Source organism: Buteo buteo, chromosome 14 (genome assembly GCF_964188355.1).
Source record: "Buteo buteo chromosome 14, bButBut1.hap1.1, whole genome shotgun sequence".
Classification (NCBI taxonomy): Eukaryota; Metazoa; Chordata; class Aves; order Accipitriformes; family Accipitridae; genus Buteo; species Buteo buteo.
In genome coordinates, this window is record NC_134184.1 from 24,773,161 (window position 1) to 24,799,784 (window position 26,624).

Genomic DNA, 26,624 nt, shown 5'->3' on the forward strand with positions numbered 1-26,624 from the left:
CTTTTCTTTTTTCTTTTTTTTATGAGAAAGGGAAGAAAACAACTGTTTTTAGAAGATACTAGTTCAGAGATTTTTAAGAGACAAGAAATAGATGTGCCAAGAGGTCTGACTAGTTCAACGTTACCAAGTCTGTGACCCAAATGGCTCAAAGCTGCTTGTCTCTACAGACAAATCAATATACCAGGTAAGACAGCATTTTCTTTAATTATCTGTTCTGTCATAGGGCACTACTTCCACCGAAAATATTCAGAAGTATGAGACAAATAGTAACTAGCGCACACATACTTGTGTGCCGGGGTGCCAGTGAATGATGGTAAAGAAGTGTTTTGAGTATTTCCAACTGTATGTAGCACACTGGGCAGTCAGACAGATGAGAGTAAGAGCAAGATTTTAAAAAAGAAGCATCATAAGACAAGTAACATTCTTAAAGCATTGCATGAGTAAACCAAACTTGTTACCAAGAAAGAACCTCAAAGAAAATGACTATTTTTTAGGGTTTAGCCTAAACTCAGTTCTCAGATTCCCTTTAAGCAGATTCATGACAAACAGAAGTTTTCTCGATGATGAGCTTAAGCAAAGTAGAAATTCAATTCTTTGTGAAAAGACTAGTAAACCACAAACTCCTTTTTGTCACATTTTAGTGGACTTATAACTCTGTAACCGTTCATAACTAAGTTCATAACCATAACTGTACATCAGAAAATGTCTAATAGCTTTTTCCCTTCTAAGAACTTCAGACTAGTGTCTTATTAGGCTGCAAATTTCTAGTTGCTTCCTTTTTCTGATTGATAACCACGATCTTCCAGCACAGAGTTCTAGCTATGGATTTTCCTAGTCTATGCCCCAAACAGATAGCAGAGATAACATATACTAGTCTAGTGGCAATGACACTGACTAAATCACAATCAAATGATGTTCAAAAACTCACAAGAATTCTAGCTGTTTGTTTTACAGGAAAAAACATAGTAAATTTTCTTCAGTAATACTTTATAACTTGAACAGAACATGAATTTTCTCATAACTGTAACATAAATTTGTTCATCTATTAGTATGATAACTTGGTAACAGCCAGGTTCCTTAGTAAAGTTAATAGACTAGACTAGGTGAACCATTTGAGTTTTTATCTACCCATTATCTTAATAATGGAATAATATGCTTCGCAAACCCTCCATGTTGTCAAAATTAAGTAACATCTTATCCATAGGTTACATTTAAGGATATTATATTGTAATACATTTAAATTATTAATGATTGCTGTTGCAATATGAAAATGCAACTGTTAAAGAGTTCCTTAGATAAAACAGCATCAATTGTCTCTGAAAGACATGAAGACAGGCCATGTTTTTCCAACGTAATTTTTATCAGCATTATGAGTTAACAATCCTGTAAACTTGGTTTAACTACTTTACTAACTGTTTGAATAAGATGTTAGGAAAGGTATAAGATACATATTCAATTGGTACGACTTACAAATAGCTATGCAAGTTTGAGGGATATGGGGTAGAATGGCCTGTTTGGTGCTTTTCATGAGAGAAAGAAGAAACCATTTTCCGGAAAAGACACGTCTATCTGCCATTTGCCTTGCTTCTGCCAAGCCACAGGAACTGTGGCTCTGGAAGGTTTTGCTTGTCAGAATACTTAAATAGCATTAGTAATAAAGATAGTTAAACTTGTATGCTTGCTGTATAAAAACAACAACATTGCTCACAAAATCCTTCATAACTTTTATGTGACAGTTTAAGAGGATGAACCTAATTAAAGAACAGTTAATTAACTGTTTTATCTTCTTCTTGTAGGAAAGAACTAGGTGTCTCCAAATGAAATATGGAGAACTGCCTAAACTCAGTCAAAAGCCAGCTTACGAACGCTGTGCACAGGGATTTATTTGAAAAACTGCCTCCCTGGAACAATGAATATTAGGAGGGTATTCTTTTTTTTTTTTCTGGTTTAAGACCTGAGTTACAGTATATTTAAAAAAAAAAAAGAGATGGAACAGAATGGGAAGAGCCTAATTAAATCCATCAAACTAAAGGACCAGTTTTGCAAATATCTGTATGTTTAACTTTATGCACTGACTTTGTCTCAGACTTTTAAAATTAAAAAATTCTCATTCCAGAACAAAAATAATGCCAAATTGCCAAGCTATATGCCTGCTGCAGACAATATGCATGCTATGACTAAGTATAATCTCTGCACAATTATAGTATTACTGATTCATTTCTTTCTCACAATTTTTTCCTCAGTCATGATTAATCTTGGCCAACTAAGCTGTTGGAAGGGTGTATTTGTTCTGTGAAGCACCTAACAAGCACAAGAGGGGTAGCATAAAATAATAATAATTGATCAAAAGTACTAACATTTACTTTTGGCTTAGTAAAACTGCCTGATAAATTATTCCCTTTAGTGTTTCTCTACTATTGCAATACAGTACCTTGAAAGTGATATATTGGCACAAGCCATTGTGTTCTACTACAGTGCAATTAGGAGGTCCATTTAAACAGCTTTATCATACACATACATAGGCTGATTAATTTTCTAATCAAATGTTCCAGGAAATCATTAACCATGACATTAAACAGTGTTGTGCTAATTATACTCTCCACAAAGAATACCAATATAAATTTACAAAACATCTATAGAAATGTGCCAAAGGACAAACAGTTTAATGTATACAGATAATTCTAGCATGCACTCTACATTGCCCCATGGCTCCCTAGCATTAAATCCCAGTCCTGCAAAGGTCCAGTTTGGGACTGAATTCTGTTACATTTCACCAGAACTCTGTGTAGTAGTAGTCACTACATTTTGTAGGTCACTGCCTGTGTAAGTAAGTCATGCTGAAGGACTGAATTCTTTACTGTTTTGATGTCATTGCACTGGAATGAAAGCCCCGCAAATTACGTGGAAGAAGTGAATGCAGTTGTTGGAAGGAGCATTTTATTTTCACTGTATTCAAGACAACTCAAAATGATAAAACAGTATGGAAACCTAACCGTTTTTCTTACTGAATGGCAGAAAAAAATGAAACTTGTTCTGTTTTAGAAAATACTCTAGAGATTCGAATGCTGAGTGTTAGCCTTCTTTTTCTTAATAATACCCAACACTGAGATTTGGAAATAGATTTTCCCCTACGTAAGTCTCCAGTTTGCATCATTATTCTAACTACTATTAATTTAAGATAAATGGAAAGTATCAATTGTATTAATGACAATTCAATTATTCTCTAAGGCATATACAATTTGCTAGTCTATAGCGTAATGAAATCTCTATTTATTCATTTCCCCACAAACCACAGAGTCTTGGAGGTCTTTCTGTGGCAGAAAACAAGAGATTGCACTAAACAAATACAGAACATAGGTACGCCTGTTCTTTTGGCCTTGCTAGTAACAGCTCCTCCACAAAGACTGTGTTGGTCACAGAACAAAATCCTGGCCTGAAGAGGTCCGTGGAAATGCTGCCATTGTTTTGAACAGGGCCTATGTCTCTCCCATGTTACTCTGCTTCCTTATCCCAGTACCAGCAAAATGGTATAAAATTTATAAAAGTATTAAGTACAGATAAAATATATTAAAATGTGTATTTACATATAAAAAATCAGGGCTCTAAATACATAAAAAAGCTCCATAGAAACAGATGAGCAAGTTTTCACCTGTCAAACAGCGGCTCTACGTCTGAAATCAGAATTAACAAAACCCGGCTTTGGAAACCGGCACCCTAGGCCAAGGAGGTCAGGGACCCGTCCCGTCCTTCGGCTGCGGGTGATCAAATCCTTCAGAAGACACGGCAGGACCTGGGAGGCAAGGAAATGAAACCTCCGTGAGCGGGCGGAGGTGTACCGTAACCCCTCAGGCGGAGGAGGCGGCGGTGCCTCAGAACGCGGGGATTCGCCCCCCGCTGACAGGGAAACCGCCCTCTCAGGGCGGGCCGCGGCCGCCGCCGCCGCCGTTACGCGGCAGCATGAAACTTCCTGGGGGCCAAATGGAAACAAGACGCCCCCAAACCCTGAGGAAAACCCACGTACGTCCACAGAACCCGCACACGGACTGACCCCGCTCCCGCACCGGCCCCCGCGGACCCCCGCCTCGCCCGCCCGGTACCGGGACTACGACTCCCGCCGCGCACTGCGCCGCGCAGCTCCGTCTCCCTGGGCGGGCGCGGGCCGCGCTGCTCTCTGGGACATGTAGTCCGGAGGGACGGGGGGCGGGGCGCGGGCGAACAGGTGCGGTCACTGAGGCTCCTCGCCGGCGCTTTGCGGAGAACAGCTGATTCACCGGAGATTGGCAGAAGGCCAGCCAACCGGGAAGCGCCATTTCCATCCTGCCGCCGTGGATTGGCTGGCGCGGGGGAGGCCGGGGGCGGGGACCGGCAGTGGCGGGACGATTCGGACGGCGGGACATTCCTGGGCTCTGACAGGCGCCGGGGAGCGGCCGTTGGGAGCGCGCGCCCCGGCCTCTCCCCTCCCCCGTTCTCCTCCCGGTGCTGTGGCGTGGCGGTGCCGCGGCCGGGGACAGCCGCCGCCTGCCGGGATTAGAGGCTCTTCGCTAAATCCTTTGCCGCGCTGAGGCGGCGGCGGCTTTAGCCCTGAGCTCCCCCCGCGGCGCCCTGCCCGGCCGAGCCCAGCTAAGCCGCGCTAATCGCAGGCGCCTAGCTCGGCCGTGGGCCGCCGGGCCTGGGCCGGGCCGCGGGCCGCGGTCTTTCCCTCATCCTCTCCCCCCTCCTCTCTCCCGAGCGCGGCCATGGAGCCGCGGCGGCCGCGGCCGCGTTACTGCGCCCCGTCCTCGCCGCCGGGTCGCGGCGGGCGGGAGAACAAGGGGCTCCGTCGGAAGGGCCCGCCGGGGGCCGGGGGCGCCGGCGGCCCCGAGGAGACGGCGGACGGCAGGAAGCCCAAATTCGTAAGTACGAGTCGATCCCGAGCCGCCCCCCATCCCCGCTGGGGCGGCCGCGGCGGGGCTGCCTGAGGCGTGGGCCTGTCGGCGGCCCGGCCCGGCCCAGCGGGACGCCTCCCTGCCGGGGCCGGGTCGATGGGGCCCGACCGTGCGGTGGGCCGGTCCTCCGCACCCTCCTCCGGGGCTGGTCACTGATCTGGAGCCCCCCCCAGAGACCAGGGGACCCGGTAGGAGTTGGCGAGCTACGAGACGGCGCCGTCGACTTCAAGTGGGCTACAAAGGGCGAGCCCGCCCGCTCCAGCTCGCCTCTTCCTTGCCTGCCCGAAAGGACCTGGCTTTATTTAGCAGCAAGTCTTCAGGTCTCTCCTCTTCATCATGAAGCTTTATTGTCTTACGTGATTGTTTGACAGCTATAGGCGTAAGGGGAACAGAACAGACTTCTAGCTCTTAAACGATGTTACTTTTAACAGAATGGGATTATTTTTTATTTTAATTTTGGTGATGTCAACTGTATAGTGAAAAACTGAGTCTTTGAATTTAAGGGACATAGTAAAGTTCTCATCCCTAGCCCTGCTTTTACAAGCCCTTGGCTAACACACTAAGAAACTGGGAAACTCGAAATGGCTAATAATTGTCCACAAGATAATGCATCTGTAAGATGTGCTCTAACTAAAAAGCACCCAGAAATAGCCAGTTTTTGTTTCACCATCATGAAATTTCCAAGTATTAAGGCTGGGACAAACATATATTCTACAGGTCTTGTATCCACCACATGCAGAACAGATGCATCCCATGCTCATATTTAGGTGATGCACATCGTAGTCTATGTTCAGCCAGCTCTGAGCCCACCTGCTCTAAGTTGTATTATATGCTTACAAAATAGATACTATAATACATAACATACAGTAGATTCTTGATTCTAAGGCATCTTTGTGTCATATTCGGTACTTGAGTATCTGGCACTTGAGCACAGGTTCAAAAAAATTAGGTAATAAGCGGTATCAAACTGTAGGGTGGCCAAACCTGTTCTGGAAGGTCACAACTTGCTCCCGGCAGTCGTTTCCTGGAATCCTTTTCATATTGTGCCTGCACAGACTGCTGTTTGAACCAAGTCCTTGTGCCTGTTTTTTCTTGTTAGAATGGGCATATATGAAACTGTGACCGAGAGCTGTTTGCTTGTCTTCCTAACTGGCTGTGTATCTACTGGGGGTACATGCATTTTAGTCATGCAGGTGAAATGGCGGGACATGCTTTACTATAGCATCCCTGAGTAAAAACCTATACAGTCTGCCCAGTCTAAAAGTTTGGATAGTGTTACAGATATACACTTGATGGTTGGATTATCCCTCTGGGGACTGGGAGACGTGGATTTGTGCGTGCTTGAGACTGACAAGCACGCTGAGTCAAGAAGTTTTACTTATTATTGATACTTTAACTGCTAAGTTCTTATGCAAATAGGATACTGCAATCATTTTCACTTTTTTCCCTAACTATGTGTTAAAACAGAGATAGGGTGTTGCCATCATATTCACTTTTTTCCCCTAATGATGTGTTAAAATAGAAATACAATAATTTATAGGGAGTATTACCCTGCCAGATAAGTGATACAAGCCATTGAGATTTTTTTTCTTATATGAAGTCTGACTGTCTTTTCAGTGAAAGAAGGCCTTCTCTTTGGTGCAGATGAGCTTGTCTGATATATGTCCGGACCTCCCAGGCTAGGCAAGGGTGGTTTTGAGCATGTGCAGATGTGGGCATCAGCTGACTGGCTTTTTGAGGTCACAGTGTTGATTTTTGACCCAGCTACAGAAAATAAAGGAAGTTGAATTTGGGTATCTGACTTAGCTTTGTAGGGTATACGATCATCATGTAGGTGGGTTGGGTTTTTTTGTTTGTGTGGTTTTTTTTTGTTGTTGTTTGTTTGTTTGTTTGTTTTTTGTTTTTTGTTTTTTTTAAATTTTGTCCTGTTGCAGTTCCCCCAGCCCAGTTTCTGAAACTCTTTAAGTAGGGATGACTGAAAATATCCTTAATTCATGAGAATGCCTTGTCAAACTGCAACTTTCAAAACCATTTGACCTCAGACAGTAGTCTTGCTTTTCATCTTTAAGTGATCTCTTAAAGCAAAGATTTTGCCCTGAGGTGTTGATAGGGGACTGAAGAATGATGGACTGTGTTCAGGTATGCCGTTAGCTCACTGGGTGACCTTAAGAAGACTCAAGAGGTGAATATTTCTTGAATAGAGTTTAGGATTTTGTCTCTGTCTTCATGTAAACTGCTGTGAGTGGTATAGTTTACAAATGTAGTCTGTGGAATTTAGCGGTTACTGAAGAGCAGCAGGCTGCTCCATGCCGCAAAACCCAAGGACCTGGTATAGCTACTATAACATTTGAACTGTAGTCTCTAATCCCTGGCTTGTCCTGGCTAATAATTTCTGGCGAAGAAACATACACAGTGGTACAGGTAGAATTACTCTAATAATTGTAGACATCAACCAGCATCTTTGATTGGGGTAGTTCACTTTAAGGGTACTGTAAGATACGCTCTTCTTTCTATCACTTCATAAATTTCTGCCCTAAGATATTGCAATACAGAATATTTATCACTTAGCTATTAAATCTAAAATTGGTAAACTCTCCTTCCTCTCTACCTCCTGTTGTCTTACAAAAGTGGTTTGTTTTTTTGACAGGGAGATGATTTATCTCACCCCCCGCAAAATGGGGGAATGGATCAAATGCACCCTCAGTAAGTTTGCAGATGATACCAAGCTGGGTGGGAGTGTTGATTTGCTCGAGGGTAGGAAGACTCTACAGAGGGGTCTGGACAGGCTGGATTGATGGGCCGAGGCCAATTGTACGAGATTCAACAAGGCCAAGTGCCGGGTCCTGCAGTTGGGTCACAGCAACCCCATGCAGCGCTACAGGCCTGGGGAAGAGTGGCTGGAAAGCTGCCCGGCGGAAAAGGACCTGGGGTTGCTGGTCGACAGCTGGCTGGATATGAGCCAGCAGTGAGCCCAGGTGGCCAAGAAGGCCAACGGCATCCTGGTCTGTATCAGAAATGGTGTGGCCAGCAGGAGCAGGGAAGGGATCGTCCCCCTGTACTCGGTACTGGTGAGGCCGCACCTCGAGTCCTGTGTTCAGTTTTGGGCCCCTCACTACGGGAAAGACATTGAGGTGCTGGAGCATGTCCAGAGAAGGTCAACTAAGTTGGTGAAGAGTCTAGAGCACAAGTCTTGTGAGGAGCCGCTGAGGGAACTGGGGTTGTTTAGCCTGGAGAAAAGGAGGCTGAGGGGAGACCATGTCGCTCTTTACAACTACCTGACAGGAGGTTGCAGCAAGGTGGGTGTCGGTCTCTTCTCCCAAGTAACAAGTGACAGGACAAGGGGCAATGGCCTTCAAGTTGTGGCAGGGGAGGTTTAGATGGGATATTAGGAAAAATTTTTCATGGAAAGGGTTGTCAAGCATTGGCACAGGCTGCCCAGGGAAGTGGTTGAGCCACCATCCCTGGAGGTATTTAAAAGACATGTAGATGTGGTGCTTAGGGATATGGTTTAGTGGTGGACTTGGCAGTGTTAGGTTAACAGTTGGACTCAGTGATCTTAAAGGTCTTTTCCAACTTAAATGATTCTGTTCTATCTGTCTTGACTTGCTCACATCTAACTCTTCCCGTAATACCTCTTCAATATATTTTTATTAGTTAAATTAGTTTTGTGTCAGAATACATAAAACTTCCCTCACCCCTTTGAATTCTCTGTAATGCAGCCTTAGATATAGGCTGTAGCCTTTTCTGTGTTTGGGATATTTACAGTGCCATACGTCTTCATGTCACCGGAATTACATTGCTGATCTCTTGTATGTTTGTCAGATGTGGATGAAATTGGCTGTTAGATTCAGTGAACTCAAGTCATCCAGATTGTATTAGTCTAATTTTCCTCAGTGTGAAAGGCTTGAAAATAAGTTCCAGGTTGGACCCTTCCAATCAATGCAACATATTGATCTGTCACAGCAGATATGCTAATCTGAAAAATAATTTGATTGCTTGACAAACCTTGAGGTGAAATTGGATTGCTGGTTGACAAAGTTGACATCATTAACGTGTACCTTTTTTTTTTTTTTTTTCCTTCCAAAGAAAATTCTTGTTTAGCAGGGGGAAAAATCTCTCTTTTTAAATCCCACTTCATTTGGGCGGGGGGGGGGAGAAAGAGTCTTTGGGCTAAACAGAGGTTGATTCCAATCAAATGTCATCTTGAAGTACTGACTTTCTGAATAAACTAGCTTCTCAGAAGAAGTGAATGAGTTATAAGCCTCAGTTCTTTCTGTTCTTTTACAGAATCGTTTAAAAAATTTTTTTTAAGGAGTGATGGCTAGTTTTGAAGCACATACTAGCTTGGCTTTGTTCAGCAGGTCCAAGATTTTGGAAGAGTAGGACTCTTAGGGTAAAAGTTATTCCATAATACTGTGGTACTTCAGCTTATTGAAAGCTCTTACATTCACCCTTGAGGTTTAGGGCTTGCTAAAAAAAGGAAGTGAATTGAAGGATGGCAGAGATTATACCTTTTTCCTATGTATACATTGACTGAGCAGGAAACTTGAAATCTGCTGGGGGGCTTGGTGTAAAAGCAGTTGCTTGCCACTTCCTTTAAATTTTTATATTTTTTTTTCTCCCCCTTGGAAATATTTGGAAATCATAAAAATGAGTGCTAGATTATGTGACTTCCAATTGCATTTTACTGGGACTGGAACTTGTAGACACGCTAGTCCTCAAAAGATCAATTTCTAGCTCAAACTAGAGGTGTTTCTCTTAATTTCAGTATACCATTGACCTGTCTTCAGTGACTTTCAGGTTATGTTTTTGATTAAGTTCTTTATGAAATTTACATGAATCAAGAAGGCTTTCTTGTTTGCACCAATCTGTTAAAAATAGACAAATTAACACTTGCATTTAACAGTGTCTGTAAATCAAAGAAAGATGTAGTTAAGAGCAAAAGCACTTACATTTCTCTGGCATAGAGTAGAAAGGTAAGACCGATCTGTGTCAATATCTTTAATTATGAAGTGACTGAATTATTGCTGCAGTTACGCTGCAGTGTAAGACCTTGAATCTAAATTAGTCTTTTAAAGAAATGATTGCTGAACAGATGTTACCTAAAACACTTTATTGCAGCTTTGTAAAATTGTAAATTCCTCATGCTGTTATTTTTGTTGGCATGAATTAATACTGTGTGTTATGATACTAAATTTTAGTGCTGTGTTCTAGCACTTTGTTATATAATCTTACCTGTAAGCACCACTTTTGCATTTAACTCATCAATGTCTAAAGAATATCACTGTGTAGAAACTGTCATGTTAAGATAATTTTGCCCCTGATTGCTTTTCAGACTGCTTTCCAAGCAACAGACTCTGTGATAAAGCCATTAAATAAATGCTGAAGTAGTATATTGGAAATTAAAAGTAGGAAAAGCTGTGGGGTTATACAGCAGTTTCTAAATTGCGCTTACAGACTGAGGTAGCAAAATTACTGAGGGAATATTGTGACAAAGGAGATCCTAAAGTAATAGCATTCACTGTAATCATCCAATTTACGTCTGTCTGAGTCTACAGGTTTCATTGCAATCCCTGCTTCAGTCTTCTGGTTGTGTTTCTGTGGGAGAATAGCCTTTGGGGAAAAAAACAGCTAGTGTTGAATCTTTTTGGTGATAGAATTAATGGCAGTGTGTGATGAGTTCTTTCTCACTTTCTAATTTAAAAGATACAGAAGTGAATATGTGATTATATGTACGTCTTTAGTCTTTGTATATGTCATTTCGGCATTCAGGCTTAAGTTGGCCGTTTCTTCTAAAACTCATTGCAAAACCTTCCCCCCCCCTCCCATAGCTACATGTAGGCTCTAAGCTCTTAATGTATCAAAGAAGCAGTATGTGTGTGCTGTGGTTTGGAGGGGGTATTACATGTGGTTTTGTTTCTTTGTTTTCTTCTGCAAGGAAGGCAAAGATGAATATCCCAAAAGGATTCAGATACCAGGCTGTGGGATTTTTTTTATTTTTTGTAAACTTAAGTACTTCAGTGCAGTGGAGGCATGCACGTTGAAATTCTTGTTTAGCTGCCTGAGATCCTGTTACTTTGCATGCCTAAAACTCCTTTGATGTTGCAGGGGTATATGGCTGGGTGCTTGTCAGTCTTCAAATTCCATTTATGATCAACAAATCAGACTTTGTCTGCTTCTCTGGCATAATAACAATATCCATCCCTGCCAGGCATGATCTGAGTTCAAGTACCAAACATACTGTTTTTTTAAACATGCTGTTTTCATCCAGAAAGTCAGATGAGCAATGTCACTCTGTGCTTACGTGATGATGAAAAGAGCACTTGTGGAGGACGTAGATGGTGCACCTTTTGGTTGAGTGCCAAAACTTTTAGATGATACAGACTATTCCCTATATTATATTAGGCTATTTTTCATTGTTTCCAGGCCACACTGGGCTGTAGTGTTGGTGGAAAAAATGCCGAAGACATGAGACTAGAGTCCCATCTGAGAAGATGGCATTCTTCTGAATTCTGGGCCTAGTTGCCTGGACTGTTTGTACTGCATTTAGATAGAATTTTGTTTATAAAAATGCATATGCAAAGATAGAGAAATGCATGTAATGACACAAAAGATCAAACTAGTACTGTTGATCTGATAAGGTGGCATTTCTCATTTCTTTGCTTCACTTCACTATCTCTACCCAGAGTTGACTGTGGTAATTATATAGACAATGACTCAATTTGTTAAACTCTGTTTTGCAGATTAACATACTGAAAAGTATGTGCTACTGATGTACTTAAGCCACCTTAAAAAGGCCACAAAGGTGTTGTGAAACAGGATACCCTTTGTATAAACAATGCATGCCTTGCTAACAACTGTGCCCCCCCGAAGAAGAACTAAAAGACTGAGAAGGGAAAATCCTACCCTAGGAGGTGCCAAAAGTTGAATAATTGCTAATAGGCATGAAGTCAGCAAAGATGTCGGTAACTGGGGGAAAGGTGAAGGCAGCAGGGGGACATCATGACCACCGACCCAATTCAAGACCAAAAAGACTTACCCCCCCCCCCCCCGCCTTGAGCATGTGCTGTAGAATAAAAGAACACTGTACCTTTATTTCGAAGTGGGGAAAACTTTAGCCCAACAGAAACTGTGGCAGATAAGCAACTACCAATAATAGTTTTGGGGAACAACTTTGGAAATTAAATATGTAAAACTAAACTGTATAAATTGCTTGCCCATTTAGGTATAAGTGGTGCTAGCTTTGTGGATTCCACCTAGCCCCCATCTTTGTGCAAACATGAAATGGAATAAAATACCACTGCTCTGTGTGTATATTGGTGTCTTGCACACCAGGTAAACAACCCCACTTTTGGGACAACAGTACTGTTTGGATATGCAACATAAGATCATCCTCTTCTGTATGACAATAAGATTCTTCACTGTGAATATATATGAAGCCAAATGCTATTTGGCTTACTTTCCCTAGCTGGGTGGTGCAGAAGTTGTGTTACATGTGGCTTTTTCAAGAGACAGAGTGCTCTTTCTGTTCTGTGAGTAGTCTTGTTGCTGTGCCTGTGTTGTGAACCTCAGCTCTTGTGTCCCAGTGTACCTTTTGGTTTCTAAGGCTCTCACTGTCTTTGATGTTTTTGAGATCGGGCCTTTTGACAGCTTATCAAGAACACTGTACCATACACTGAATGTATGTGTATATCATGTGTGCAATGAAATCAGTTTTTTAACAGTATGCCTGAGAGACATCATCTTCATTAAAGGGTAATTCTATGTCAGATTGCTTGCTTTCTTCAAAAATGATACATCTATATGCTTCTTTTTAATTGTGACTTAGCTTTAACTAAACTGCTTCTTCTCAATTGCAAAACAAAATAACTTCTTCCTCTGTGTCCCAGACTGACAACTAAGTTATCCTGGAAAATGTAGTTTTAAAATGTTAGTTGTTTATAGATGTGCTTGTATAGCTGAAGACTAAGCAATGGTGATACTTCTGCTTTTCCACCTGTACGTGCTACCAAGAAATCTGGACTTCTGAGGTATCCTAATTAACTCCTTAATCTCTTCATGGTTTTGTATCCCTTTGACTAGAAAACAGGATGTCAATGTACTTAAAATAGCGTTAATTTGTTTTTCAATTTTGCTTATCTACTTCCTACATGATAAACAGACTAGAGGAATACTTGTACATAGCTCCTATGTTCTCAAAAGCAGTAATTTTATTATTCTGGAGTTCGTGGAAGGCACAGAATAGCATATTAGTATTTTCATCCATTTCATCCATCTGCAAGCTTATATCATGTTTTTAACAGTAACTGAATATTACAGGAATATTACTTAAGCCACATTTATTTACTTGCAAGCCTATGTTTAAGGCAACCTGTTCACTTGAGCAGAGTATGTCTTACTTCTGTGAACTGATATATCCAGGCCTGAAAATAAAAATATGTTACTGTGGTACTAAAGTGCTCCAACCTCTACCTAACTATGGTCTAGTTATTTTTTCCCCTTATTAGAAATGTGGGTTTTTGGCAAGAATAAAAATACACTCCTGTTCTTGAGTCACAGCACTCCACTAAATGTAATGCCACTAAAAGATCCGGTGTGGTAAGATATTTTTTTTGTCGTTAAGACCACATGTAATGTTCTACATCTCTGTATCCTTGAATGCCACAGAAGACCAGGAAAGTTGGCAACTGGTTTTACTTTGTACAGCCTTGCCAGAAGAGAAGGACTTGGTGAGGGAGAGGGGGGAAAAGATCATCCCAGTTCTCAGTATTAGCCAGCTGCTCTGACTGAGAAGTATTATAAAATTCACAGAATAAGTTTTTTGAGATGTCTTCCTGCAAGTCATTCAGCCCTTTAGTATTAGAGTGCTGAAAGATCTGAACGTTAGGTTGTAGTTCACATGGGGTTTCTCCTCCTTTATAATGAAATCTCCAAACAGAATGTCACCAGTGTTGATAGATGAGTGCTAGTTAAGTAGGTGTACTTCCTTGTAGCAGTTACTTTTGAACCAGACCCCACAACATTGTCTGAAAGAGGTCTTATGCTGGTATTTTTAGACTCTGTACTGCTAGTAGCCAGTAAGATGAAGGCTTAGGAGACTCATATCTGTATATTGAGTTTCTTATACCATTATGGTGTCCTTAACTGGTTGCATGGTAGTCTTTTTTCACTAATTAGTCAGATGGCCTGAGTCAGTGAGGTGTTCTGATATACAAAATGGGGAACTTTTCACCCTTTATGACAGTAAATTCCATTGCTGAATTTCACAGCTTAATTGAAAGGTACAACACTGTCTTGAACTATTCCATTCACTTTTGCCTTTTTCAGAAAACAAAACCTGAATCTGAAAAATATTGCCTTGATTCCACGAATGATGATGGTATCTTGTACAAAGCAGTTGCAGAACATCCAACATCTATTCCTAAATGGAAGTGAATCTCGTGTTGTTGCTTCCCGTGTCTGTTTAGTGGAATGTACATGAGTTTGACATGAATCTTGAACTTCCACCTCAAAGCAGATAATGCAGAAGATTTTCATTCTAAGCAGATTACTCAGTTTCCTACCATGTTAGAGGAGCTTCACAATGGTATCTGTGCATTGCTTAAGGCTTAGTGATTTAAGTCCTGTGTATGAAAAAGGAATAAATTTTTATGTTCTTTGCTACCAAGTTGCAGTGTCAGACCATATGTTAGTGTTTTCTCCTGCAGTTTTGATCACTTAAGGATAGAGGTATTATACCGACAACTTGCTAAATGTAAAGTTGTGAGCTCTTGCAAATGACAGAAATTAACGCTTATGCTGTCTTTGTAGCTATTTAGCAGAATGGGAAGAACGAGTCATAAAACCCAGGTCCATAGCAGTGTGTGGGGCAAAAGCCTGATATGCTGCAGCAGGAAAACACCAATGGGAGCACTGGGATACAGATCTTCAGTCTCCTGACTGGATTGAAATATTTTCACTTTGTTATTGTTTTCATTTATTAGAAATCCTCATCTATTGGAACATGGAAAGGTATTGTCATAAAATTTCATATTGACCTAACTCCAATTTTTTTTTTATTTTTGATGGTAGAACTTACACTATGTCACTGAGTACTGAGTATTCCTTCACACTTCACTTGCTTTTTATTTTTAACTTCATAGCCATTCATCAGATGCTTCTTTCTCAGTTTCGTGACAATATTCAGAGTAGAGCTATTGTGGGACAATATTTGACTTAACATGAAATTGTTCTTCAGTTCTGAGGGAAGAGCCAGAGAACATGTCATAAGTAATGATACCTAAGTATTGTTGACTTGGTGAAGACAAAGCAAGAGTTTCCAAATCTGATTAATTTGGATATAGCCATTGACAATTGCTGTAGCTGCTGCCAAGCTTTGTAAACGAGGCAGTGAGGGGAGTCTAAGAATAGGGTAAGACTCTATCTCACTAAGTATGCTACTTCACATTCTTCCCATTACCCTGCCAAGTCTGTTCTCGGCCTCTTCATAAAAACTATAAATGGGATCCCTGCAACACTGACTCATCAGTTGCCAATGTTCTTCAGTGCTGCTCTTCAGTTTTGTGCAAGATCTGTGCATCCTGGCACTTGCTGCGTTTGTAAAAGTGCGGTGGAGAGCAAAAGAGTTGGTTCAGGAACTGTTGTTTCACACAGCAGCGAGTGATCTATAGTTTTTTGGATGGTACTACTAATAAATGCTTATGTCAGTTACTACTAATACCTTTGTGTTCCGCCTGTAATGTAGGCATCGATTGAGAGTAGTCAACAGTCTTAGTTGTTTGAGTGTTGCAGCTTGGCAGAGAGTTTTGAATTGTTGAGGAACTCCATGTTTTTCTGTTGAGTTTAAAATCTCTGGACTGATTCCTTGGTGTCCCCACAGCCATTTTCAGAAGACACAATTCTAGCAGCTGAATTATGAGCAGGTCTTCTGTTCTAGCATATTTAGCTATAAAATACAATAAACCACAACTTCTTTCAAGCTGTGCTTGGTTTATATTCTTCTGGTACTATTCTAAAGATCAGATTACAGTTTTTTTTTAATCTACCCTGTATTTCCTGTATAACTTGATGTGCACTATAAGCCAACAAAGTACAACTTGCCAAGAAATTTTACTTCAAGTGCCATGATTCAATACTGTTTGACTTGCATCTTATTTTGAATAACAGTAACTATAACTGAGACTTGCTCTCTTGTTTGGGTTTTTCTGTTTTTTTTTACTGCACAATTGTGACATGACTGGTTTCCTGTTTGATTTACAGCACTTTGATATCAAGACACTGACAGATGATGTGGTAAGACAACTTAAGTTTTGCTTTGGCTATGCAGAGCTAATAACCTTATTGCTAATGCAATAGAAATAACCTTATTGATACAAGAAACTTTTAATTATCTGTAACATAGTGTGAGTGGCAAAAATCTATGTATGGCTTTGAAGTATGTTCCAATCACAGCTAAATGAGTTTGACACAGGTAATTGTGCCAATTTACATGTGGTATAGTTAAGATATCTGTGACTGCATGTTTAATATTTAAGTTACTTGGGCTGCATGGCTAGTTTAGGAATACCATGTTTAACAAACTAACAGTTGCTTGTAAAACTTCTTAATAATGGTGTTCGGTATATTCAGTGTCATGCTAACACTGTATTTCTCAAACTTCATCTGTCTCTTGAACAGCAGATGAGGTTCTGTATCCCAAAGATTTCTTTCTCTTGCTATTGAAGTTACCTATTTCATTCTCTGTACTATTCTTTTGTAGGTAAGAATAGTTTTTCTTAAAGAGGATAATTTTACAAAGTCTTTGATTTTACCTATGAAGTAATGTTCTGTAGGCACCTGAAGATCAGCTGTTACAACTACAGTGCTATACAGCGTTCTTGCTGAAGTACTTCTGTGCATAACTGAGAGCTTAAGTGTATAGAGTTTTGTGCTGGACAACGTGCAACACGTGCTGAGAACCACTGCTGTTTCCTAGCTTAGGAACCAATGGTCTGCTTATTGTTGATTAGGTGTGCAAAGTTAGTAGTGTTGAGCATGTTGCCTCTACCTATCATTCCTAGATTGTCTTAAATCACCTGTTGTTATTTCTTTAGCAGAGTTTCATGGGCTGGAAATGGTTATTAAGAAATTTGAATCTGATGGGTTAATAATAAAACTTTGATTCTATAAGCTTGTGCTTTATTGCAGAGTGCTGAGGCAACGTTCACAGTTCTCTCAAAGCAAAAGTATTTTTTGGTAAACAGAACTTAATTTTGGTAGGGTTTTGTTTTTTGTTTTTTTTTGTTAAACGGGATAGCTTGCTACCTTGTTGCACTTGTCCTTTCCTTAGCCTACTGGACTTGTCTAACTTGTAATGGTAGCTGCCATAAGTCAGCAGGTTTATTGTGTTGGTTGGAATACGGACAAAGAGCCTGATAGCTCTGTAGTAAGCAATCTTCTCCCCGATTCCCTATATTTCTCAGAGTATACTGAAGGCCTCTTCATAGACTAAAGAAACATCACCTGCAAAGTAGTATCAAATTGCCCACATATATATTTTTTTTTTTTTTGAAGGGAGATGACAGCTGTTTAGTAAAAGGCTAACAGTAAAAAAAAAAAAAAAACCCAAACCTTAAATGTTGCAGTGTTGTACACTTTTAAAGGTGTGTGTTTTGTTGACTTGCAACTTCATCTTGGAACAAGGGTATGCTTTCCAACTGACACTTTTTGTCCCTCAATCTGAGTTTTCTGTTGGTTTAGTCTTTCTGTGTCTGATTCGGGCAAACAGCTAATAATGCTAAGTATCTGAGACCTAGGGAACTTAAATGTGGCTCAGAGCGGAGTGGTTTTGACATTTCATAGCAAGCACAAAAACTGGCAAACGTATTTTCTCCAAATTCATTTTGTGACAAGGGGGAAAATTGTAGTAAGAGAAGATTAAGAAATTGAAGGTTTAAGATCACTTGATTTCGTAGCTTTCAATGAAATAGTGTATTTCCTTTCTTCTGATGGGCAATCATTTGCATGTTAACTTGCTTGCTGCTGCATTATGCTTTATAAAATATATATGTTTTATTACTTCCAGTCTGTTTCTTACAAATACAGTGTTGTATAACAGTGACCAAGAATTTTTTTTTTAATTTAGGTAAGTTAGCAACATTTTGAGAGTCTAAAATGCAGACTGCTTTTCAATATTTGAATTGTATTGGATTATTCCTGAGATGCTGATGAATTTTAGTGACAAATCCCCATTAAGTTCAGAAACACTTTGCTTTTTACACAGTCAACGTATGCTTCTTTTAACTTGTTTGTTTAAAAACTATGAAGGCAGGAATCTTATTCCACAGAGGAGTGGCAAGTAGGTATCTGAGAAATGATCTACCTGCAAGATCACTGTGGAAGCAAGCCTGTTTTCTGTCTCAAGTGCTTCCCATTCCAGGAAATGGTTTGTAAGGCTCATAAAGATGAAAAAACCTGCATGTTAACAGAATTTTATTAAAAAGATATCTTATGTAGGCAAAAATGAAATATATACTAAAAGTCCTTGTAACACACAGTTATGTTGACTGATTTCATAGCAACAGCTGTAAAGAAAAGAAAGGCTGTATAATTTCTGGTATATAGTGAAACAAGATTCAGAGTGAAATGTGTTCTACACATTCAAGATGTGACTGTGCTCAGGCCTAAACTCTAACTTTTAAATTTTCTATCATTAGTTAAATGATTTGCTCTCAAGAAAGGTAAAATCATCTCTGGGAGATTGAGCATATTAGGAAAAAGAAGTCATCTAATGAAAGGGATTCTTCTGTGTATCTTGGTTTATGCAAGTCTTTCTCTTACTAAAAACTCTACTGCTACCAGTGGAATTTCTCATATAGTAAGAACTTAACCTTCTAGAGCAATTTGGCTGCCAGAGAAAGAATATACTTTTTTTTTTTAATCTTCTGGAGCTTCGAGGACAAAAAAGATCTTAAGAGGTCTTTGACTCAGAATCATTGGAAGTAACTTCTTTGATCTTGTGTGAAGTATTTTTGCTGGTAAGGGAGAATACTGGTTTGCTTTTATTTCCAAAGGTACTGAAATAAATAGATGCAACTCATATTTTCCTGTGTGTTCCCCATCCACTAAGAATAATAATTATTTCAAATGAAGCCATAGGATTTGTTCGACTTTGTATTCTCCTTCCTTCCTAGGTTGTTAATGTTCTACAAATTCTTTATCGTGTGTCAACATCAGGGTGTTACAGCAGACTTTCATGGCTGAGCTGTTGGTTTCTGTGACTAGAATAACTGGCAAAATGTCTGGGAGATAGAGCTATGGTGTTGTACTTGAGCAGATTTTCCGGATGTGAAATTCTGTTTACTGAGTATATAAATAGCAGGCAGTCAAAAACATGTGAACTTGAAAACTGAGGGTGGCAGTGCTTTTTGTCCTACAGATCTATAAGGCAGAGTGAGGACACCTTGAGAAAGAGCAAAGCTATGAGCAATACTGCCTTCAGCCAGGAAATGAAGATTTCGTACCTGTATATTTCTTATCAGAACTCTCTTAATAAATTGTGCTGAGTGATCGTCATTGAGTGTCTTGATGGTCCATATATGCGTGTGTGTGTTTCTTCATGAGAATGGGAGTGGGGAGGGGAAGAAAGAAGACTGTTCAGTACTTCTAGTAATGCAGTTTAGGCTAAACCATAACAATTCTGTAATCCTGTCTCTTCATAATGAAGTATCAGAAGTCGTGATACCTCATTTGTGACAGACAATACATTTCATGTAGTCAGGACTTTTGTCAGATATTGGGTTGTACTCTTTGAGAATAAAGATTTTCCTGTAGTGCAGTGACATCCTCTAGTAATACATACTCCATAAACTTCTCTTGGGTGGAAGTTTTGCTGTTCGCGTGATGAAGGAAACAAAGATCCAAGCCAGTTGTTGCTTTGTAGCATTTTGATCTGGAGCCTTTAGGTTAATTTTCTTCTCTAGGAACATCCCAGAGCTTTGCATAGGGATTTGGGATGGTAACAGAGGGTAATATTTTACCACTTCTGTCTTACGAAATTGGTGTAGATTGGTGTACTTTGTACAGCTGGAGAAACAGAATATGAAGAGATACAGCAGTGGTTCTTATTCTTGTTTCAAGGGCATCAAATCTGTTGGCCTCAACTTTAATGTGGGAGGATTTGGCATGACGTGATTTATATGCTTTACATGTTCCAGGCATCACTGTTCTTTGTGCTAAACCAAAGTACAGGAACCACAGAGCTAGTGCCAGAAACATCAAATCCACATGGTATGATGCAGCTGTTGAGTCGATGTGTTAGCTTGCATCCAGACCTATGTACTTCATGTTTAATCTGGTAAGCGCTGTCTCCAAGAATGAAAAAGAAAGGAAAAAGCCAAAGAATCAAAGGCTGTGGTCGATGAAGGAACTTCAGTCCTTTGTTTCTTTTTCAGTATATCATGAAGTGTATCTTCCATGGCAAAGCCACTGTACTGTTCTTCTGCTTACCTTGGAAAAGCATAACTTTTTTGTGAATTCTTCTAAGAATTTTTTTCATGACTTCAGATAATGTTTCAGCTGTAAACTTCTTTTGCTGTTGGTTATGACAGGCCCACTTTCATGACTCTCATATCCTGCATAAACATAATTAATTCTTCCATCAGCTACCTGCTAATTTGGTACAGCAGCTATTTTTTTTCCTAAATTCTGGGGTCCAATCACTGCAGTAAATACAGTCTAAACAGTGTTTATAAAGAAATATAGCTTATGTTCGTAGGGTTTGTGTACTTAAAAAAATGTAGGTTGAGATATTTGATTAGGTCCACACTTTAAGTATGGTTAGCATCCCTTTTTAGATAAAATCCTTGGCTAGATGTGCGGACAGTGTGCATAGTAACTTAACTTTGGAGGCCTACAAGATGTTGCATGCAAGCTTTTGCTCCAAATATGGGCAATGAGAAACACTTTATATGCAAAGTCAAAAATAAATTTTTAGTCTCATTTTACGAGTCTAATCTGTATACAATAAACAGCTGTTGTTAGTCAAGTTGCATTGATACCAACATTCATAGTCCAAATTATCTCAGTAAAAGTCTCATTAAACGCTGTTGGAAGTTGTTCTACAGAAACCTCCTAGTATTTATTGTTTTTTCTGGTGTTGTGCTTAATGTTCCATTGCCTGTTTGGGTCTGAGGGCTTCAGTGTGGATATGGAGAAGAAAGGTAAAACCCAGATATGTCACATTCCATCCTCGATGTAGGTAACCTCTGCTGCTAAATTATTTTCCTTATTCGCTACCCACTTCCACTCTGTGATCGTAAATAAGACCAGCCATGCTAGTCAATTCAGCTTCATTTGTTGGTTCTCAGAACATTCACAAAGCAGAGGTGTTAGTAGCATCCCTCAGAAAATAACTGTTTTCTCCTGTTTGGGTTATTCTAGGAGTTACCGTCTGCAAATGGTTAATCACCTTCAACATAAATTGTTCAGTTAACTGGATGCAAAGTTGTAAGCACTACAGTTTTGAGAGTTACAACAATAACTTGAAGTAAAAATGATTGAGAATCTATTGTGGTATTTGGTTTTTACACTTGGTTCAAATTCAACAATACAAAGCAATTAAAACTCTACTTTTAAATAAAGCATCTGTATTTATAAGAATGATACTGAATTTATTGGCTGACTAGGCATTCTGCATATGTCAGTTTTGTGTTAAACATGACCCCGGTTGTTAACAGCCTCAAAGATGGATAGTCCTATGAGAATTCCCTTAGCAAGTCTTGTTCCCTCAGTAGTAGCTGATGCCATCAGGTTTTTCCATGGATGTCCCATTCTCATCTGACTAGCTGTCCTTTCTTACTGAGAAAGACATTGAATGAAGGCTGGAGTGAAGCAATGGCAGAACTAGGGAATTCTTTCAGTGATCATGAATGTGGTTAGACATGCATCTGTTGGGTTTTATTTTTGAGGAATTTCTTAATATATCAATAGATGATCTGATGTGTTAATTAAGGCGGTGGGGAGGGTATGAGGGATGCAGGATGGCAGGGAAGTAATACCTTTCATTCCTGCATGCATAGCAGCTCTGTTAGGAGGTGATATCTTCATAAGCTGTTGAGCCAGCAATTAGTCTAGCAATAACTAATCCATTGATTCCTGCATTATCAAGTGTGTAAGTTCAATAGACACTATTGTCTTACAGAGAATGGTATAAGAAGTCTTCACTAAGATCAAACTGAGAGCACAAATAATAGATGTACTTTCTAGGGACCTTATCAGAAAGTGTGATGAGCCAGAAGGTTTGTATTGTGGATCTCTTTGTAACTTTGATTTTCAGGTCCATGGTGTGTGCATGAAATCACTTTCTTATTTCATAGGCTCTCAGTGGAATAACAGAGAGCCTATGAAATAAGAACAAAATAAGACTTCACCACTCATCCGGTGATGGTTGCTTCATTTTGGCTCTTACAGCTATTATTCTTGCTACAAGTGGTTCAAATTCTGGTACCTGATTTGCAGTCAGCCTGAAATCAACTCTGAGGGTGTGAATGCTGCTTATCTAGCCTTGTCATTTTATCTCTTTTCTTAGTACTATGTATCATGGCTTTCTATATATTTTGAGAACATCTAGAATACCGTTAGTATTTTCAAACAGCGATGGAGATCGTCGTATAACACTTGATAGCAGGTTTGTGGGCTTTAAGCCCAGTTGGACTCGATGATCTTAAGGGTCTTTTCCAACCTAAATGACTCTATGAATGTTTCTAGTATTTTAAGTAGCAAAAATTGTTCCTATGCTAAGAATATCTGATCTTACTGGCAGGGTGTCTATGAAAGTGTGAGCCCTATTGGGTAAAATAAATCTTTTGTTCTGTGAGGGAAGGAAAATGTAAGGGGGGAAGTTAATCCTGTCACCCAGCAGAGACGAGGCTGCTGTAGCTCCAGTTGCTGGTCTGTGGTCCCTCTGACTCATGGTCTGATCCTGTTGCTGACACATGGGCCTTCATACAAACGTGCACACAAAGTAGAGCATCTCGCCCAGGAAAATAATTGGAAATAGAATTTAATAAGGTAGGACAGATGGTGCTGGTTGAGGTACAGGACATGGCCACAGAAGTGTACCAACTAGCAAACTGTTTACACACAACTGGCCCTTTTTATCCCCATATCCTATCCATTTTCCCATGCTTGTTCCTGTCCAAATCACTGAGATCCATCCTTTTCCCTGCCTTTGGTTCTTCCCTTAAACAGTGCAAAGTAAGTCTTGCATAATCCCAAAATGTTTTTCCTCTTCATCCCATAATGTGTCTTATACCCTTAAGAAGTAACAGCCCTCAGCCTGAAAGGTGCTCTGGAGAGCTGATCATGTTGACTCATGGGGTGGTTGTCAGACCTGGACATAGGGCAGAGGGTTTGCTGCGATAGCCTTGGGAGGAGCCTAGACAGCATGTCCCTTCCTATGAATCAATAATTTGGGTTCCTCCCACCTGTTATTGTGCCTCCGTCTTCTCCTGGGCTTGCGGAGATAAAAGTTTGATGGGTTAATGGTTCCTGTAATGAGTTTGGGAAGAGACAGGTGAAGGTATTATTTGGGTTCCACTACCCACCACTGTCTTTCTGTGCTCTTCTCTTTGTGAGCAGATGGGCTTTTTAAGCACATAGACTGAAGAGACAGTCCTTTCCTTTTAGTCTTTATCCCACTGGGTGCATCTCCTTTTGTCTCGTCCTTTGTACAGATAATGGGCATTGAAGACAACTTTTGATATGTCCTACCTGTGTCAGTTGTTTTCTTTCAAGCAATTTCTTTAATGTGGCTGTTTTAAAAAATATTCATTAGAAATTAAATCCCTATGGGATTTGAATATTGGTCTGATAATACCACCTTTGAAATAAGTGATCACCTTTTCTTGTACTATTAATAATAAAAAAGTGCAGCTCAGATCTTTTTGGTACTGTGTGCACAATTTTTTTTATATTTAAAGTCATGTGAGAACTCATCATTCACTCACCTTGCCTGCCAGATGATTATTGAGACAATTTTTCCCTCTGCAGATGCTGTCAGCACTGTTACTGTGTACATACAGTAACTTGCTTTGCACCTCATACATTGCTAGAGCTTGTCAGTAGGGTTTGGCTGCCATACTTCTGAGGCTGTAGTTTCACAGAGCTTTGTGATGGAGCAGAGCAGTGGAAGAAACACTACTGAAAGACAGTTTTAAACTCTATTACAGTGTAAGGGAACCATAATGGAGTTTCTACCAAGGCTCCCTGAGAATCTTCAGGGTGGTAAATGTAAAATGCTACTGAAACAGTCTCATGGTGTTGTCCCACAAGCAGGGTTTGGTACCCGGTGTGCAACTGATGTCAGATATTGAAAGTCCTGTGGTAGATTAGAAAGTCCTGTTTTAAATTAAGTTAGTTAGCCAAGATCATTCTGATCTTTCCTATTCTTCCTGTTTAATGGTGCCTCACCTGGAACACCAATTCTGATCCTTTCTGTTCTTCCTGATGGATGGTGCGTCCCTTTTGGCAAGAAAATGAACTACTGACCCAATACAGAGCAACTTAGCGGTTGAAGTGAGGAGGGGATACCTCCTCAAATGACCACTGAAGACCAGCTGAGACCCCCCCTGCATGTGGAGGAGGCATGTGATATGTCATGGTTACGTAATCCTATGCATATGCATTAGATGGTGTGAATATGTACTAGGTAAGAGTAGTTTAATAGATTAGATGCAATTGTTGCTGTATAAAAGGGACACACCTGATGAATCTGGTGTGCTTGATTTGTGGAAAGTCCACCAAGCACCCTGCACAGAATAAAGCAATATCTCTCCTGAGTGTGTGAGATTGGTCTGTAGCACACTGGGTAACAAATCTGCTTTTAGGACAACACAATGAGCCAATCTTACACACAGAGCCGAGACCTATCTTTATTTCATGTCTGCGCAGAGACAGGTGCCAGGCTGTAAATCCACAAAGCTGGCACACCACACCAAAGAAAAACAATGTATTTATTCTGTTACATGATTAGTAAAAACCCGCCTAAATTTACATTCATTGGTTAGTAGTCACTATCTCATCTACTACTGACCAGTTATATTTCAGTTAGCCTCACTTGCTATGTAAATTAGCATGCATGCTCCTTGCAGTGGGGGGACAGTTTTTTCCAGCCTGGAATTGAGTGGGAGGTCTAGATCCTTCCCTGCCACCTTTCCCTTTCCCTTGGTTCATGCTTCTTTAGCAGTCATCCCGCCATCGGTGCCTTCTGGGGTAGGATGTTGCCTTCCATCAGTGTTCAGTTCCCTCTTCAAGGGCATAGTCCTTTGCAAGCCTGATTACCTGATTGCTTAGTGAAGCTATTGAGTAATGGTCCTTCTTAAAGGACGAAGTACAATGTTTAACCCTAAATTGAGCAGTATGAAGTATCACCAGGCTAGGCCTTAACTCAAACTGTATGACTACAATGTTAACTCATATTCATGTGTTGACCATGGTTTACTTTTCACTGTGTTTCAGTTCTGATGTTAAGATTTTGTTTCAGTTGCCTTGCTGTTTTTGTCTCCTGGAGAGTGTGAACTGGCAGAATAAAGTACAGTGCTTTATAGATGTTCCAATCTCTGGTGGTAGGAGGCATAAAGACATAAAAGCTAAGATACATGCAAACAGCTCATTGCTTTAAATTTGAGTTTATGAGAAAAGACTCCTCATGCCTTTCGTGCTGGGAGATCTAGTCTTAGGAATGAGAACTGTGTGAATGGCTTCTCTGCTGTCCTAGTTAATTTTTTGTTTATCTTTCCCCTCATCTTCCTCTTCTCTCCTACCTTAAAAAAACCCCAAACCAACCAAAAGCCCTGCCTTTTGACCAAAAAAGACTTAGGGTTGTCTTGGTTAGTTTTTGCTAACAAAATAGTAGTGTCTCTCTGTTATGTCTAGAATTCGGGTTGCCTTTGGATAGGAAGCTCTTCCTACCTTCAATGTTTTTTCCTTTCCAGAGTTAACTTTTCTTTTTAGTTGCTTTCACTTCTCCTTTCAATATCACATAAGTTTTAAAATTACAACCACTGTGCAGCCTATATTGTGGTCACACGGGTAGTTCATTTTTTTTACAATTTAGAAGATAATAGTTTTTAATGAATATTTCTGCAGTATTTTTGTACTCAGTATTTAATTTTTTTACTATTGTTTCTTTTTAGATTATGTATCTGAACTATAGTTTTCCTCATCTTTTTTAACACTGTGCTATGATGATAGGAATAGATTGTTGTTTGAATTAATGAGCTGCTTAAAGATTCCCTGTTATATTTTTGTATAGTGTTAAAAAAATTCTAGCTTTCTCCTTTGAGTGCCCAGAAGTATTTAATTGCACTCTTATTTTCTTCTCACTCCTTATTGCCTTTGAACTCTTAACTCTGGATAATCTACTCTGAGTACTGCCAGTGTGTCAAAACAGATGCTAGTTTGGAGAATGTCTAAGAGACTTTACTGTGGGAATGCTTTGTATCAAGACCATATGAAGCATTGTTTATTCTTTGGTTAATTTTAATGTTGGCCCTACAAAGACCTTAAGGGAAAAGTTTGTCCCTTTCAGAAAATTACTGTCCTAAAGCACTACTCCTGTATGGGTCTGTATGTATTTATTGGTAAAATAAATACAAAAAGAGGGTAGACATCTTCAGAAAAGATAGAAGGTTGCACCTGCTTTAAACTGTAGTGACACTT

The 26,624-nt window shown here is 40.1% G+C and overlaps 1 protein-coding gene across 1 annotated transcript in view; it reads left to right on the forward strand.

Annotated features, from left to right (window-relative positions):
* Positions 1-4,736: 4,736 nt before the first annotated feature.
* Positions 4,737-26,624, forward strand: part of DIAPH3 (diaphanous related formin 3) — a 238,607-nt gene continuing 216,719 nt past the window's right edge. Inside the window, exons 1-2 of the mRNA XM_075046101.1 lie at positions 4,737-4,892; positions 16,185-16,217. Of these exons, the coding sequence (XP_074902202.1) occupies positions 4,737-4,892; positions 16,185-16,217 (189 nt within the window). The remainder of the gene's footprint in view (positions 4,893-16,184; positions 16,218-26,624) is intronic.